This window comes from Eubalaena glacialis, chromosome 18 (assembly GCF_028564815.1).
Source record: "Eubalaena glacialis isolate mEubGla1 chromosome 18, mEubGla1.1.hap2.+ XY, whole genome shotgun sequence".
Lineage (NCBI taxonomy): Eukaryota > Metazoa > Chordata > Mammalia > Artiodactyla > Balaenidae > Eubalaena > Eubalaena glacialis.
In genome coordinates this window covers 4,249,942-4,263,744 of record NC_083733.1, presented here as the reverse complement: position 1 = coordinate 4,263,744, position 13,803 = coordinate 4,249,942, and the positions used below count along the sequence as shown (strand labels likewise).

The 13,803-nt window shown below is 50.8% G+C and overlaps 1 protein-coding gene across 1 annotated transcript in view; it reads left to right on the top strand.

Moving 5' to 3' along the window:
• CRISPLD2 (cysteine rich secretory protein LCCL domain containing 2) overlaps positions 1–12,354 on the top strand; it is a 66,743-nt gene extending 54,389 nt beyond the window's left edge. Inside the window, exons 14-15 of the mRNA XM_061173345.1 lie at positions 1,309–1,442; positions 9,947–12,354. Coding sequence (XP_061029328.1) covers positions 1,309–1,442; positions 9,947–10,001 — 189 coding nt within the window. The 3' untranslated portion in view covers positions 10,002–12,354. The remainder of the gene's footprint in view (positions 1–1,308; positions 1,443–9,946) is intronic.
• Positions 12,355–13,803: the final 1,449 nt, after the last annotated feature.

The window sequence follows — 13,803 nt, the reverse complement described above, 5'->3', positions numbered from 1 at the left end:
ATTAGCTCCACTCATGTCTGCGGCCCTGGCTGCGCCTGACAGTCACCCAGCAAGTGTTTAAAATACTCAGTCTCGGGCTTCACCCCAGAGCAATTGAATCTGGGGGGGGGGGATGGGAAGGGCGGGCACCTGGGCATCATCTTCACATAAAGATGCTGCAGGTGGCTCTGAGCTGCAGTGTGGGTGGGGACTCACTGCCAAGGCCGGTGTCAGGTTCCAGCACAGGCCAGACGCAACGACCGTGGAAGAGGCAGGAGGGTGCTACTTACCTGGTTGTTAACCTTGAGTGGGTGTCAGCATCACCTGGCCCTCACCTGGGGAGGTTCTGAGTCAGTAGGTCAGGGTGAGGCCCGGGAGCCTGCATCTTTAGCAGGCACCAGCCACCCCACCCCTGAATGAATTTCCCCAACTTTGGGAAATGTTGATTAATTACTCTCAGACAATCCAATCTGAGGACCATTTTTCTATTGGATAAGTTAAGACCCTAATGAAGGTTTAACTCGACAGTTTTGTTACCCGGAATTAGATGATTTGATGACTTTAGAAAACAACACATCCTACCCTTGCTTGAAACCCAGTGGCTCATTTGGCACCTGGAATGAACCCAGACCCCACCCTGTGGCCCTCACAGACCCACGTGACTGGCCCCTTCTCACCTCTCCCCCTCTCCTGCCACATTCTGCTGGACTCACTGTATTCCAGCCACCCTCTCCCTCTTTCTGTACTTTGGACACGACAAGTTCATTCCCACCCCAGGGCCTTTGCACGAGCTGCTCCCTCTGCCTGGGATTCTCTGCCCAGAGATACTCCCATGGCTGTGGCTGGTTCCCGTGTTGTCACTCTGATCTGAGCTCAGATGTCACATCAAGAGCAGTCTTCCCTGGTTAACCGTTCTAAAAGAGCCCCCTCCACCAGTCATTTTATCTCATGATCTGGTTTTGTTTTCTTCATAGCCTGAGTCCCTTGTTTGTGTATTTGTTTGTCCGTCTCCCTTGACTCCATGAAGGCAGAGTCTTTATTTTGTTCCCCGCTGAATCCTCCTGTATCCAGTACAGTGCCTGGCACATAGTAGGTGCTCAGAAAATATTTGTTGATAAAATGAACAAACGAATGAATGGATGGATGAGGCCAGGTCTCCCTGGAGAGACCGCTGAGGAATCAAGGTAGCCATGGTTACTTCCTAGGCCGTGGTTACTTCCTAGGGGTTCCTTGGCCACCAGCCAGGAGGCCAAGTAACGGTTGACCCCAGCAGGGCTTCACCCAAGCACCTGACCTCGACACTGATCACAGCTCTTCCTGGGCTTTCAGACTTCAAGCATCTGTAAGACCGCTGTGCATGCAGGAGTCATCAGGAACAAGAGCGGGGGTTACGTGGACGTGATGCCCGTTGATAAAAAGGAGATCTACGTGGGCTCTCTCAGGAACGGAGTTCAGTCTGAAAGGTAGGGCTGCGTCCTCGGACCCTCGACACCCAAGGCCAGTGAGGGGCGTTGGAGGAGGGCCAAAGATGGTGCCCTTTAAAATATCAGAACACCCAGGACAAGCCTGTCCTCTTTTCTCTTCCTTTTTTTTTTCACAATAAGAACTTTTTTCTATGACCAGCACATGTTTTGTAGACAATTTAGAGGCATCAGATAAGCCCAGAGGAAAACAACCATCCATTACGTCTCACCTGGGAGAGTTGCTGAGATTTTTGGTGCGTGTCCCAAAAAAGGGTCCTTTTTCTATATGTGTGTGTGCGTCCCCCTGCCCACGTCCCCAACAAAACAGTGGGATCAAATTATAGTCACACAATGGTTATGTATAGCTACATCAGAATGTAGTTGCATTTCGTTACATAAATAAGAGCTGAGTCTGGAGTGCAACAGACTAGGCTCTGCTTCTTACCAGCTTTGTGACCTTGAGCAGGCCACCGGAGCCTCCATTTCCTCGCCTGTGACATGGGGATAACCGTAGTCTCCCCTTCAGGGGGCTGTTGGGAGGCCTGATGGAGATGTTGCCTAGCTCTTCTTCTTCTTCTTTTTTTTTTAATTAATTAATTAATTTATTTATTTTTGGCTGCGTTGGGTCTTCGCTGCTGCGCGGGCTTTCTCTAGTTGCGGTGAGCGAGGGTTACTCTTCCTTGCGGTGCGCGGGCTTCTCATTGTGGTGGCTTCTCTTGTTGCAGAGCACGGGCTCTAGGCACGTGGGCTTCAGTAGTTGTGGCACGCGGGCTCAGTAGTTGTGGCTCACGGGCTTAGTTGCTCTGCGGCATGTGGGATCTTCCCGGACCAGGGCCCGAACCCGTGTCCCCTGCATTGGCAGGTGGATTCTTAACCACTGCGCCACCAGGGAAGTACCCCGCCTAGCTCTTCTTGCCAGGACACCAGTCACGTTGGATTGGGGCCCACGCTAATGACTGCATTTTAATTTAATCACCTCTTTGAAGTCCCCATCTCCCAAGTACAGTCATATTCTGAGGGTACCGGGGACTAGGACTTCACCAGATAAACTTGGGGGGTCACAATTCAGCCCATACCAGAGGGGAATGCTGAAGATTTTATATTTGAGGGACCGCTTTAGAAAAGGAATGTAAAATCAAGAATACAAAGTACGTTGGGTCCCTGGAAGCCTGGGCTTTCACGGCTCCAGGGAGCTTCGCGGCTGTCCTCACCCTCCCAGCCTCCTGGGGCGCTTTGAGCCTCAGGATGGTGCTGTATGGGAAGACCCTGCAGAATCAAGTGATGCAGAACCCCAGGGTGGGGAGGGAGCTGCACGGTCACGGCCATCAGCCCCGAAGAGCTAGAGTTAAGAGCTTCTGCATTTTCTCCTTCAAAGTTTGCACGCTCTGTTTGGGAGAAGCTTAATGAAGGGAAATTCCATGGATTTAATGGGAGGGAAATGAAGCAGCTGATTAGGTGGAATTTCCTGGCCAGGCTGGAAAGAAATCCCAGGACACCAATCTCTTGATGTCTTTGTGCCCCTTTAAGAGAAACTGTCTTGGTGAGAAGCTGGTAGGCTGGGCTTTGTTTTCTATGCCCACCTTAGAGAGAGAAGACCCCAGCAGCCGCCACCCCCATCCCAGGGCTGGGACACAGGTGGGTGTCTGGGGAGGGTTAGGGACTGAGAGGGGCTCCCCCAAAGTGTCTTCTTCCCCACTGTTAACTCCCCCGCCACCTGTAGTTCTCTCTGCCCAAAGGACCTGCCCAAATTGCGCTGTCATTATAAGTATAGTGGCCCCTTGGTATCCGCGGGGCCTTGGTTCCAGGATCCCCCAAAGATACCCCAATCTGCAGATGCTCAAGTCCTTATATACAGTGTCAGAGTACAGGAGGCCGTCTACATCCACGGACTCCACAGCCGCGGATGATTGAATCATGGGTGCACGGACGCAGAGCCCGCGGATACGGAAGGCCGACTGTATCTTCTTCCAGGCAGCCTTTCCCAGGCCCCAAGGTGGCTGATGCCCACCGCACTATTCAGAAAAGTTTTAGCGAGTGGAGATTCTGCTTCCCTTCCTTCTCGAACCCTTTCCCCCTGAGTAGGTCCTGCGTGCTGAAATCTGTGGTGATGTCTGGGTGAGTTTCCCAAGCTTTAGAGGAGAAAATGATAGCACCTACCCTCTGGGGTGGTGGTAAAACAGTGGGTCTCCAAGTGGCTCCCCAGACCAGCAGCATCCAAATCAATGGGGAGCTTGCTAGAAAAGCACATCCTACGGCCCACCTCAGACAGACACTCGGGGAACGGGCTGGGCAATCTGCGTGGATCTGCCCTCCGGGGGTCCTGATGCCCACTGGAGGGGGAGAGCCGCTACTGTGAGGGTGACGCAAGGGTGACCACGCCCCTGGCACACAGTCGGCACGGTCCGTGATTCTGATAGTTTGTGATGAAGGGTCATTGATTTACTACGTTTTCAGGGTGGCCTGGACCGGTGCTGGGATCCGTGGGCACCAGGATGATAGAGTCCGCCCTGCACGTACAGAGGGAAGAGGCCAGGCCAGGAGGGCACACAGGGTCCGATGGCGTTTGTAACCCCGCTGCACTGCTCACCAGCTGGGTGTCCTTGGGCAGGCAGTCTCCCCACGCCTTGGTCCCTCCTCTGTCAGTGGCTACTGTGAGGATTAAATGAGACAGTATGTGCAAAGCACTCACCCAGTGGCTCTGAGTAAGTGTCTGATAGATCCGCTGGCCTCGTTGCTATGACGTAACCCCTAAGGCCTGTTGCAAACCTCAAGACGCTATGGTTCTTTTCACGTAGGGGCAAGTAACTCGATTGTAGGAAATAGCCTACGTGAATTATCTTCTGGACAAGGGCAAAAGCATCCTACAGGAATTATTTTTTCGCCCTGGCATCCATCCTTTCCACCTGCACTCACCCATCAGGTGGCATACACGTGGTGAGCCCTTACGATGTCCCAGGCACTGGGACCTAGTAGGGCACACACAGGCTGATCTCTGCCCTGGTGGGACTTATCATCTAGTTGGGGGACAGACCATGCAGAAATAACAACATCAGTAGCAGGGCACAGGCGTCATGGCTATGGAGGGAGGTACCAGGGAGCTGAGTACACCAAGCAGGGCCCCATCTTACTATCTGGAGGTGCCTCCCTGGTGACGTGGCTCCTGCGGAGACATCTGGATGCCCCAGGCAGGGCCATGCTCCATCCTCCCCTCGTTTAGATGGGACCTCAGTGGCCCTCTGCGTAGAGACGAGGGCTGAGAAATTTCCCCAGAGCCTGTTCCCATTAGGAACTCTGGGAACCCAGCCTGGGGCCGGAGGGTGGCTCTGTCCCCAGTGTCTGCTGGGACCCTGGAGTGGTCACAGTGATCCCAAGGGAGACGTGGACACTGGACATATAGCAACCCGTTCACAGCAAGCTGCGTTCTAAATTTAGGGAATCCTTCAGTCCATCAAACAAACAAACAAAACCTCCTATACAGAATTCTCAGGACACGGGCCAAAAGTTGTTTCTGCTCCAGAGTGGCTTTGGTTTAGCAATTGTCTGTTTTCAGAAGAGGATTTCCTGAAAGTTTTGAAAGATGACCATACAGAATTGGGGTAATGTAAGAGGACAGGCAGTTTCTCTCTCACACACGTGCCCATGAAGGAAGGGAAGGAAAAGGGGTGTGGAAGAGCTTTAGATGTTGGGACCAGGGTTTGTCCAAATGTTCTCGGAAAGAAGCTGGACATCTAGATGAACATCAGTTCAGGATTTTTTCTGAGACCAGGACCATTTTTTAAGACAGATTTTACAATGAGATTGGGAAATATACCACACAATGACAGATAACATCCTTGGTCACTTGGTTTTAACAGATATAACCTATTTACAGAGGTAGATGGTATATATGTGGATGGACTTTTATCCAAAAAGTAGACTCACTCAACTAGCATTTATGGGGCAGCTCCTGTGTGCTGGGCACTGTGCTCGGGGCTGGAGCCATGGCAGGGACAGAAGAGACAAAATTCCTCATCCTCAGGGGCCTCTGTTTACCGCGGCATGTCCCAGACGCGTACCGCGAGCCACATATGGGATTTTAAAGTTTCTAGTAATCACAGTAAAAAGAAACAGAAGGGAGAATTTAGAGTATATTTCATTTAATCCAGTGTATCAAAAATATTATCTTAATACGTATGAATAGATGAAGTATTGATGAGAAACTTGCACTCTCCTTTATTCATACGAGCTGGGAGACCTGCCGGGTATCTTGCACACAGAGCACGTCTCAGTTTGGGCGAGCTGCGTTTCAAGCACTCGGTAGCCCCTGTGAGCTCCGGGAGTCTCGAGGGTTGGGCGTCTGAAAATCTCTCGACATGTCCAGAAACTCTGGGGAGCAGAAACCATTGAGCCGTTATTTCCAGATCAAATGAGCTTAGCACTCTCCCCCAGGCCGGCTGGACCAAGGCTGGACTGGTTTCCTCTGCTGTCTCCCTCCCTCCCTGTACCCGCTTCCCAGCGCTCTAAGATCTGTACACACATTAGCTCATCTCACCCTCCCAACAGCCCCATGAGGCGGGGACCACAGTTTATCAGTAAGGAAAGGGAGGCACAGAGAGGTAAAGCGACTTGCCCAAGGTCACTCAGCCAACAAGCAGCAGGGCCAGGACTTGAACCCAGGACGCCTGCTCCAGCACCCATGCTTGTAACCAGCATACATGACTCCTCACTGCAGACAAGTCGTTGACCTTGGGGCACAGGCCCTTCCCAGAAGGGGTTGGGGTGAGCCTTACAGTCCTAAGGTATACTTGTTTGTAACCCTAAAAATATTTATTAGAAAAGAAATACATACTTATTATTTAAATAATATGTCTAGGGATTAGAAAAAAAGAGTTCCTGCAGGCACCCTATTAACCTCTGTTAACTGCTTATTTATAGCTCTTCCAGGCCTTTTTTTCCCCCTGGGCAACACACATAAAAATGAAAATGGAGATTGTGTATACACCCTGCTCTGAAATTTTTTTCTCTAAAAAATATTTCATATTTCATGAAATAAGATGAAGAGGTTTGATGATTCCTTGGGGATTGGACTTTTGTGTGGATAATTTGTTCATCGCCGTGCATGTACCCACCATTCTCCTGATGGGAGAATGAGGCTTAAACCTAGCAGGGTGACGGTATCCATGGCCCATGGCTTTGAGCGCCTGCTAAATGCGAGGCACTGACTCAGATGCTTTCCCTGGATAAGCTCATTCACTTCCTGCAGGGTCCCTGAGGAGGGGGTACTTTTATAGACCCTGTTTACATATGTGGGAACTGAGACTCAGAGAAATAGATTAACCACCCCAAGGGCCAACAGATAAGATCTGAAACTGTGTCTGACTCTTGAATTTTCCTGGAAGATCAGTAGAGGGTGAGACTGTGGGAGAATAGGGTTAGAATCTTAAAAAGAAAAATTGTATATATATGTATAACACACACACACATATAAATACAAATATGTACGTGTGTACATATAAGTGATGTTAATAATAAACAAGATATTGCACATTTAGAAGCCAGAAGAGCAATCCTCTGCCATCCTTTTATCGCTGGGTTCCATGACTCCATGGGGTCAGCGGCCAACTGGTGGATGACCCCTCCGTCCCTCCCAGGACAGATGGCTGGCTGTCCTCTCTCTTTAATCTAGTCTGTGTTGTGTGCTGCCGCACGCCGATCAATTCCTCCCTGAGTAATTTTCACCGGCAGGAGTGAGCCTCCAGGACGCAGCCTTATGCTTGCGGCTCCTGGAGGACCTGCGACCTCCCACCTCCGAGGGGCTCCCAGCCTCTGAGTCCCCCCATTGCGATGCGGGGTTGGCCAATGTGGTCCTCAGGGATGGCGTGGCCACAGCCCACCCATTTAGGATAAGGGTTAGGAAAGGGTCCCAGAGCATCGACAGACCTGCGTCCACCTCCCAGCTGTACCTGGAACAGGTGTTGGATTTGGGGCAAATCACATCCCCTGTCAGAGCCTTGGTTCCTTCTCTGTAAGTGGGAGGAGCCCTAGAGATCTCGTGGGGGGCTGTGAGGCATGGACGGGGTAAGATTACTTAAAGGATGGAGGCGGCGTCTGGGGTATGGTGGTGTGTGTGCCGGGTACAGCCTCTGGCACGAAGAGCTGGGCACTGGAGCCGAGGGCAGGGTGAGTGGCCATCAGAAGCCTGGAATCACTCCCCGGGGCTGGGCGGGTGACACCGCCCGAGGCTGCAGACACTCGACCTTTCCCAGAGCACCCATCCCAGCTCATCCAATAGGTCAGCGACCCTTGGGCGCTAAGTCAGCCCAAGGGGATGCCCCAGAAGCTTCTCAGTCCAGCTGAGGTTCTTCCCCAGTTCTGCGAGGGGATTTTTGTGCTGGTTTTCCTTCCCTTCCATCCATCCCGCCCTTCCTTCCTCCATTCCTCTCTCCCTCCCTCTCTCTTCCTCTCTCTCTCTTTCTTTCTTTTCCTTTCTCTCCTTCTCCCTTCCTTCCTTCCTTTTTTCCCCCCTACTTTTCATAATAAGATTAGAGAAACTTCAAGAAATAGCGAAAATAATATTAAGAAATTACTATCATGGGACTTCCCTGGCAGTCCAGTGGTTAAGACTCTGCGCTTCCACTGCAGGGGGCGCGGGTTCGTTCCCGGTTGGGAAACTTAAGATCCCGCATGCCGCGCGGTGTGGCCAAAACATTTTTTTGATTTAAAAAAGAAGAGAGAAAAGAAATTACTATCATGGAAAACCCCATAGCCAGAAACACCCACTGTAAACATTCTGGTATGTTACCTTCCAGATTTTTTGTTTACACACTAACAGCTTATTTCTTATGTGTTTGTTTTGTTTTTTGTTTTTGTTTCTACAAAAAAAAGGGATCAGACTCTCTGCATCGTTCTGTTATTTTCTTTTTCAATCAGCAACAGGTTGTGAGTGTCTTTCCGATATTTCCAATGCCTGACATAGCCACGCCGTCATTTCTGTGGCTCCACGCTATTCCGTTGTGTGGCCAGACCGTCGTTTCTTCGCCCAGCTGACTGACATCTGGGTTGTTTCCCTTTTTTCTTTTGCTCTTGTAAACAACACAGCAAAGAACATCTTTGCACAAGCCCGTGTGCTTTCCCCACACTTTTCTTAGGTAACTTCCTTTTATCAGAGTAGCCACAGCTACCAAATCGACTTCTTTCTGGCATGCACGGTGTGTCTCTCTCCTGTTGATACCCTGCCCCCTGGGGCTGAGAATAAAATCCTCGCCCCTTACGAGGCAGTCCACACCTACCACCACCCCACCCGCTTCTCCACCCTCCTGGTGCATCACCCTCCTCGTCACAGCAGTGCCTGTCACTAGCCTTCTCTCTGTTCCTGGATACCAAGATCTCGCCTCAGGGCCTTTGCACCTGCCGGTATCCAACCCCGGACCCTCCCAGCTCCTATACCTCCCATGGCTGGGCCCGCACGTTGTTCAGACCTACATACAAATGCCACCTGCCCGAGGAGGCGTCGTCCTGCTGTTGGGTCTCCAGTAGCCCTCCCTCTGGGTTGTCGGGGGGCCCTGTGCTTGGAGGCACCCACTGCCCCGTCCGTAGAATTGCTGGTAGTGAGTCAGCATCACAAACCCTGGCAATGGTCCCCCGTGTGGCTTACCCACCACGTGGAACAGCTGAGTGCCTCGTAGCTCCGGTTGATTCTCCCAGACTCGTCATTTGGGCAGAGGATCCAGGGAAATCCTGTAGCCCAGAGGCCTGAGGAGGGCGCTGGAATCTGAGCTTTTGAGAAACCAGCAGGGCAGCCGGGGTCACTCCACAACTGGATAGTGGAGATGATTGCACGAGCCCCGCCCCCCAAAATCACTAAAAATCATTGAATTGTACACTTCAGAAGTGTGAATTTCATGGCATGTTACATCTTAATGAAGTGTTTGTTTGTTTGTTTGTTGTTTTTTAAAGGCGTTCAGTTAGCTAAGGGATTTAGCTCCTATCTTGAGAGGGTGGTTTTTACTGGCTGTGTGACCTTGAAGAAACTTAACTTCTCCTTTGCCTGCAAAATAGGGATACTAATGGCTCTTCATCGGAAGGAGGTAAAGGCGTATAGAAAATCCTTTGCACGATATCTGAGCCTGATCGGATCGGTGTGCCCATTTTAGTAACAGGAGCACGTGCATTATTGTTACAATGCCATCCTATTCATCGGTCAAGCAGGTGGCCACTCTCTGGGTTGACAGGTGGTAGCAAAAACCAGGCAGAAGTCCTGGAGGCTGGGTTCAGTTGAGGCAGACGGGGGCCAGCAAATTCCAAGTTAACAACCCTGACCTCAATTGAGACCCAGGCGCGTCTGCAGAGGCAAAGGGCTCTGCCAGCTGCTCCCGGCTGGGGCACGCTCTGCTCCCAAGATCTTCGCGAAGTGTCCCTCGGCCATGCTTCTTCCACCGCGGGGACCTGGGGACACCCAGTTCCCCCCCCCCCCCGCTCCATCCCTGCAGATCTTTTGGTAACATCTGCTCTCCCTTCTTTTTCAGCTTGAGGACCCCTCGAGACGGAAAGGCCTTCCGGATCTTTGCCGTCAGGCAGTGAGCTTGCAGGATCGGGGAGAAGGGGGCGTCTTCAAGAGGGCTTCGGGGGTTCGCTTTTTATTTTTATTTTGTCATTTGGGGGGTGGGCCGGGGATATGGAGAGTCAGGAAACTTCCTTTGATTGGCGTTGTGTCCCATCCGCCGTGCCTTGGTCTCAGCTCCACACAGGGGAGCATCCTTGGGGTCCTAAGCAGACAGCCAGTGACCATCCTGCTGAGGCCCGGGGGTCTCCCCCTGGGAGGTGTTCTTTTGTGGATGGAGAGAGGATTCCAAAGGATTTGGAGCTGATGCTGCGAGGCATTCAGGGGTGTGGGAAGGGGCGAACTGAGAACGCTCAGGGGGGAGTTTCAGGGATGGAGTAGAAGGTAGCTATTTAAAACATTAAAAAACACAGTCTGTCCCTACCAATGGAGAAAAATGGGTTTCATGTTTGCTGGTCAGACAAATGGGCCGAAACAAGGGGACTCTGCCCTGGCACCTGTCCTGTTCCCGTCCTGCTGCGTGCGGGCTGGTTCTATACACAGCAGTGCTGGTTTACTTCGAGTTCAGCCGTAACTCCAGAGATGTATCTTGTCTTGGTCCTTCCCTTCGTCCACGTGGCCCATCTATTTGCTGCCGTGACCTTTGGTCTCACTGAGGACTAATGAACCAGGACCCTTTCTTGATCCCCTCCCTGCTGTGGCTCACGCCCTGCCCAGACTGGTTTCTGTGTCTCCCACCAGGGTCTTTGCTTGGCAAACAATTCTGTTTGAAGCCCACTTTTTTCTTTCCAACTCCTTGTCTCTGTGGGTTCCACTGAGATGTCTAAGAACAGCCAAAGAAGGGCTGTTTTGTTGCTGCCTTTAAAAAATGGCACTGAATTGTGCAGATTTCCCATCTGTCGGATGACCTATTTTTTTAGCAATGAGCGGAATGGCTTCATTCCTCAGTACATTCCTCGCCGAGGTTAGCAGCTCTGGGAAGAGGGACAGCCTGCAGTTATGAAACGTCCTGCGGCATAACAACGAGAGATAGTAACACACTAGAAGAATTTCTCTTCCTGTTTTGGTGGAACAGTTCTTGCCAAATGTTCCTGAGGCTCCGAGGAGTGCGGTGCTCTCTGGCTGCCATCACTGCACAAAACTTCTTCATCAGCCTAGACCCAAAACCCACAGTGAAATAAAATACCCTTTTGTAAATAGCATTTCTTTGCAGAAGGTGAAATTCCACCCTCCTCCACCAGGCCGGCCAGTAGATCACTTTCGTGCATGCTGATTTCAAAGTTGATTTCACTCTCCATCAGAATATTTCCAAGGCAAAAGAACTAGCAGAAAGTTTAAAACGAACAAACAGACAAACAAAACCTAAGATAGTCTGGACAAGGAACTCTACCTGGGGAACCAAGTCGGTGTGTTGTTTCAGGGCAACCCTAATTAGTGAAGAAACAGAAGGTAAATAGCTTCCCCCCCCCCACCCCCCGAAAGAAGTTTGTGAAAGTAATGAAACTCTTAGCTTGACAGAGCTGAAATGAGCAGAACTGTTTTTGCTTTGTGCCTTGTGGGCTTGTTTTAATTCATAAGTACTGACTGTTCAACTCCAAATGTCAGTGCGGAAGAATTTGGTCAGACTGTCAGATATCGCGTCTAGTTCCCGCCAAAGATCTGAGTCTTTGGAACCCTCTGGATGCTAGGTATTATGCTGTCGGACTCTCGCTTGTCACCAGGCTTTTGTGTCTGTGGCCACGTCCAGACTGCAAGCTTGGGTTTTTAGAATTAGTGACGGTCCCGGGGAATTTCAGTAGGTTTGCTTTTGAAGCATCTTGCCGGAGGGAGAATCTGAAACGTCCAATGTGAGTGGACGCTCTCATTTTGAAATAAAATTCCCGAGTTCCCGAATGCCTCATTAACCGCCCTGTCTAATGGGCTGGAAACTCCTCGCGCAGAGCCAGACCTTGCTGTCTTTTTCACCTTCACAAACATTTTGAAACTGGAACCATTTATCTTCCGGAAATGGACACAGTGCTACAAAGTATAAGACCTTTTAATCAGGGACCCCCTTCTAATTTAGCGTGTTTAAAGGGCCATCGTGCCTTCAGCACTTCACCCATAAAAACATAACTCCGGCCAACAGTGTTACTGGGCCCCCCAAAATGAAAAGTTTTGGTTTCCTTCTGATTTGTTCCCCATCGTGTTCTGATTTTTCATACTGTCTGTAGGCTCACTCAGCCCGCAGCTTACGTGTGTGCTTTTTTCTATGAAAAATGATGTATTTTACTACTTCCTATGTACAAAAGTTTATTGTAAATGTTGTGTGTGCTTCGCATGAACAGGGACCACGTTGCTGTCGTTTCAATAAAACTGGTTTGATTTCTAAAACGTTTCTGGGACGTATCTCTTACGGACACATCTCAACAGTTTGTAGAATGAAACAATGAAAACCTCCTTGCAGGCTCGTTACTTTTTTCTACGCCGCTCCTCCCAGGAACGTGGCGCACGGGGCGTCCGGATGCTAATTGTTGCAGTATTTTCACCTGAGATGTGCGTGGATCACGTGGGGCGGGGGGGCGGGGCTTGTCGAAACGCAGGTTCCGGGTCCAGCAGGTCTGGCCTGGGGCCCAAGGGGCTGCAGTTTCCACGGGCTCCTGGTGGCGCTGAGACTACCGACCTCCAAATGACACTGTGCGTGGTGAGTACGACAGGCTTAGCCTCATTCCAACACTGTCCTAGTCAGCTTGGGCTGCCGTGACAAAGCGCCGCAGGCGGGGGAGCTCACACCACAGAGATTTATTTCCTCCCACTTCCAGAGGCTGGCAATCCAAGATCAAGGGGCCGCAGGGCTGCTTTCTCCTGAGGCCTCTCTCCTTGGCTTGCAGATGGCCACCTTCTCACTGTGTCCTCTTCTTTGTTCGAGCATCCCTGGTGTCTCTTCCTCGTCTTATAAGGACACGGGTCCTATAGGATCGGGGCCTTACCCTGTAGACTCCATTTAACTTTAATTATCTCCTTAAAAGGCTCCGTCTCCAAATACGGTCATATCAGGTGTTAAGGCTTCAACATATGCATTTGGGGAGGGGGGAACCCAATTCAGTCCTGAACAGTCACCTTCTTCCCAGGCATCAGCCCCTTTTTGTCCAGTTGAGTCGTGTGTCCCCCTGTGTTCCAAACGCTGTCACCTACAAGCGATTTTGGGAGCTCCTGGCTGACTTTTTCTTCTCGCCATCCACCCTCTGCCTTTTCTTTCATGGTCCTTCTGTTTATAACAAGTGCTTCTCATTTTCATTGATGGCGGGGTTAGCTTTCCTTTTTTTTTTAAGTTTAAAAAAAATTTTTTTTTTTAAATTTATTTATTTTTTATTTTTGGCTGCGTTGTGTCTTCGTTGCTGTGTGCGGGCTTTTCTCTAGTTGCGGTGAGCGGGGACTACTCTTCGTTGCGGTGTGTGGGCTTCTCATTGTGGTGGCTTCTCTTTGTTGCAGAGCATGGGCTCTAGGCACATGGGCTCTAGGTGCACGGGCTTCAGTAGTTGTGGCACGCGGGCTTTAGAGCACAGGCTCAGTAGTTGTGGCGCACGCGCTTAGGTGCTCCACGGCATGTGGGATCTTCCTGGACCAGGGATCGAACCCGTGTCCCCTGCATTGGCAGGCGGATTCTTAACCACTGCGCCACCAGGGAAGTCCCAAGTTTTTAAAATTTTTTGGCTGCGCATGTGGCATGCGGGATCTTAGTTCCCCGACCAGGGATCGAACCCGTGCCCACTGCAGTGGAAGCTCAGAGTCCTAACCGCTAGACCACCACGGGATTCCCAGCTTTCCTTTTTAATAAGTATA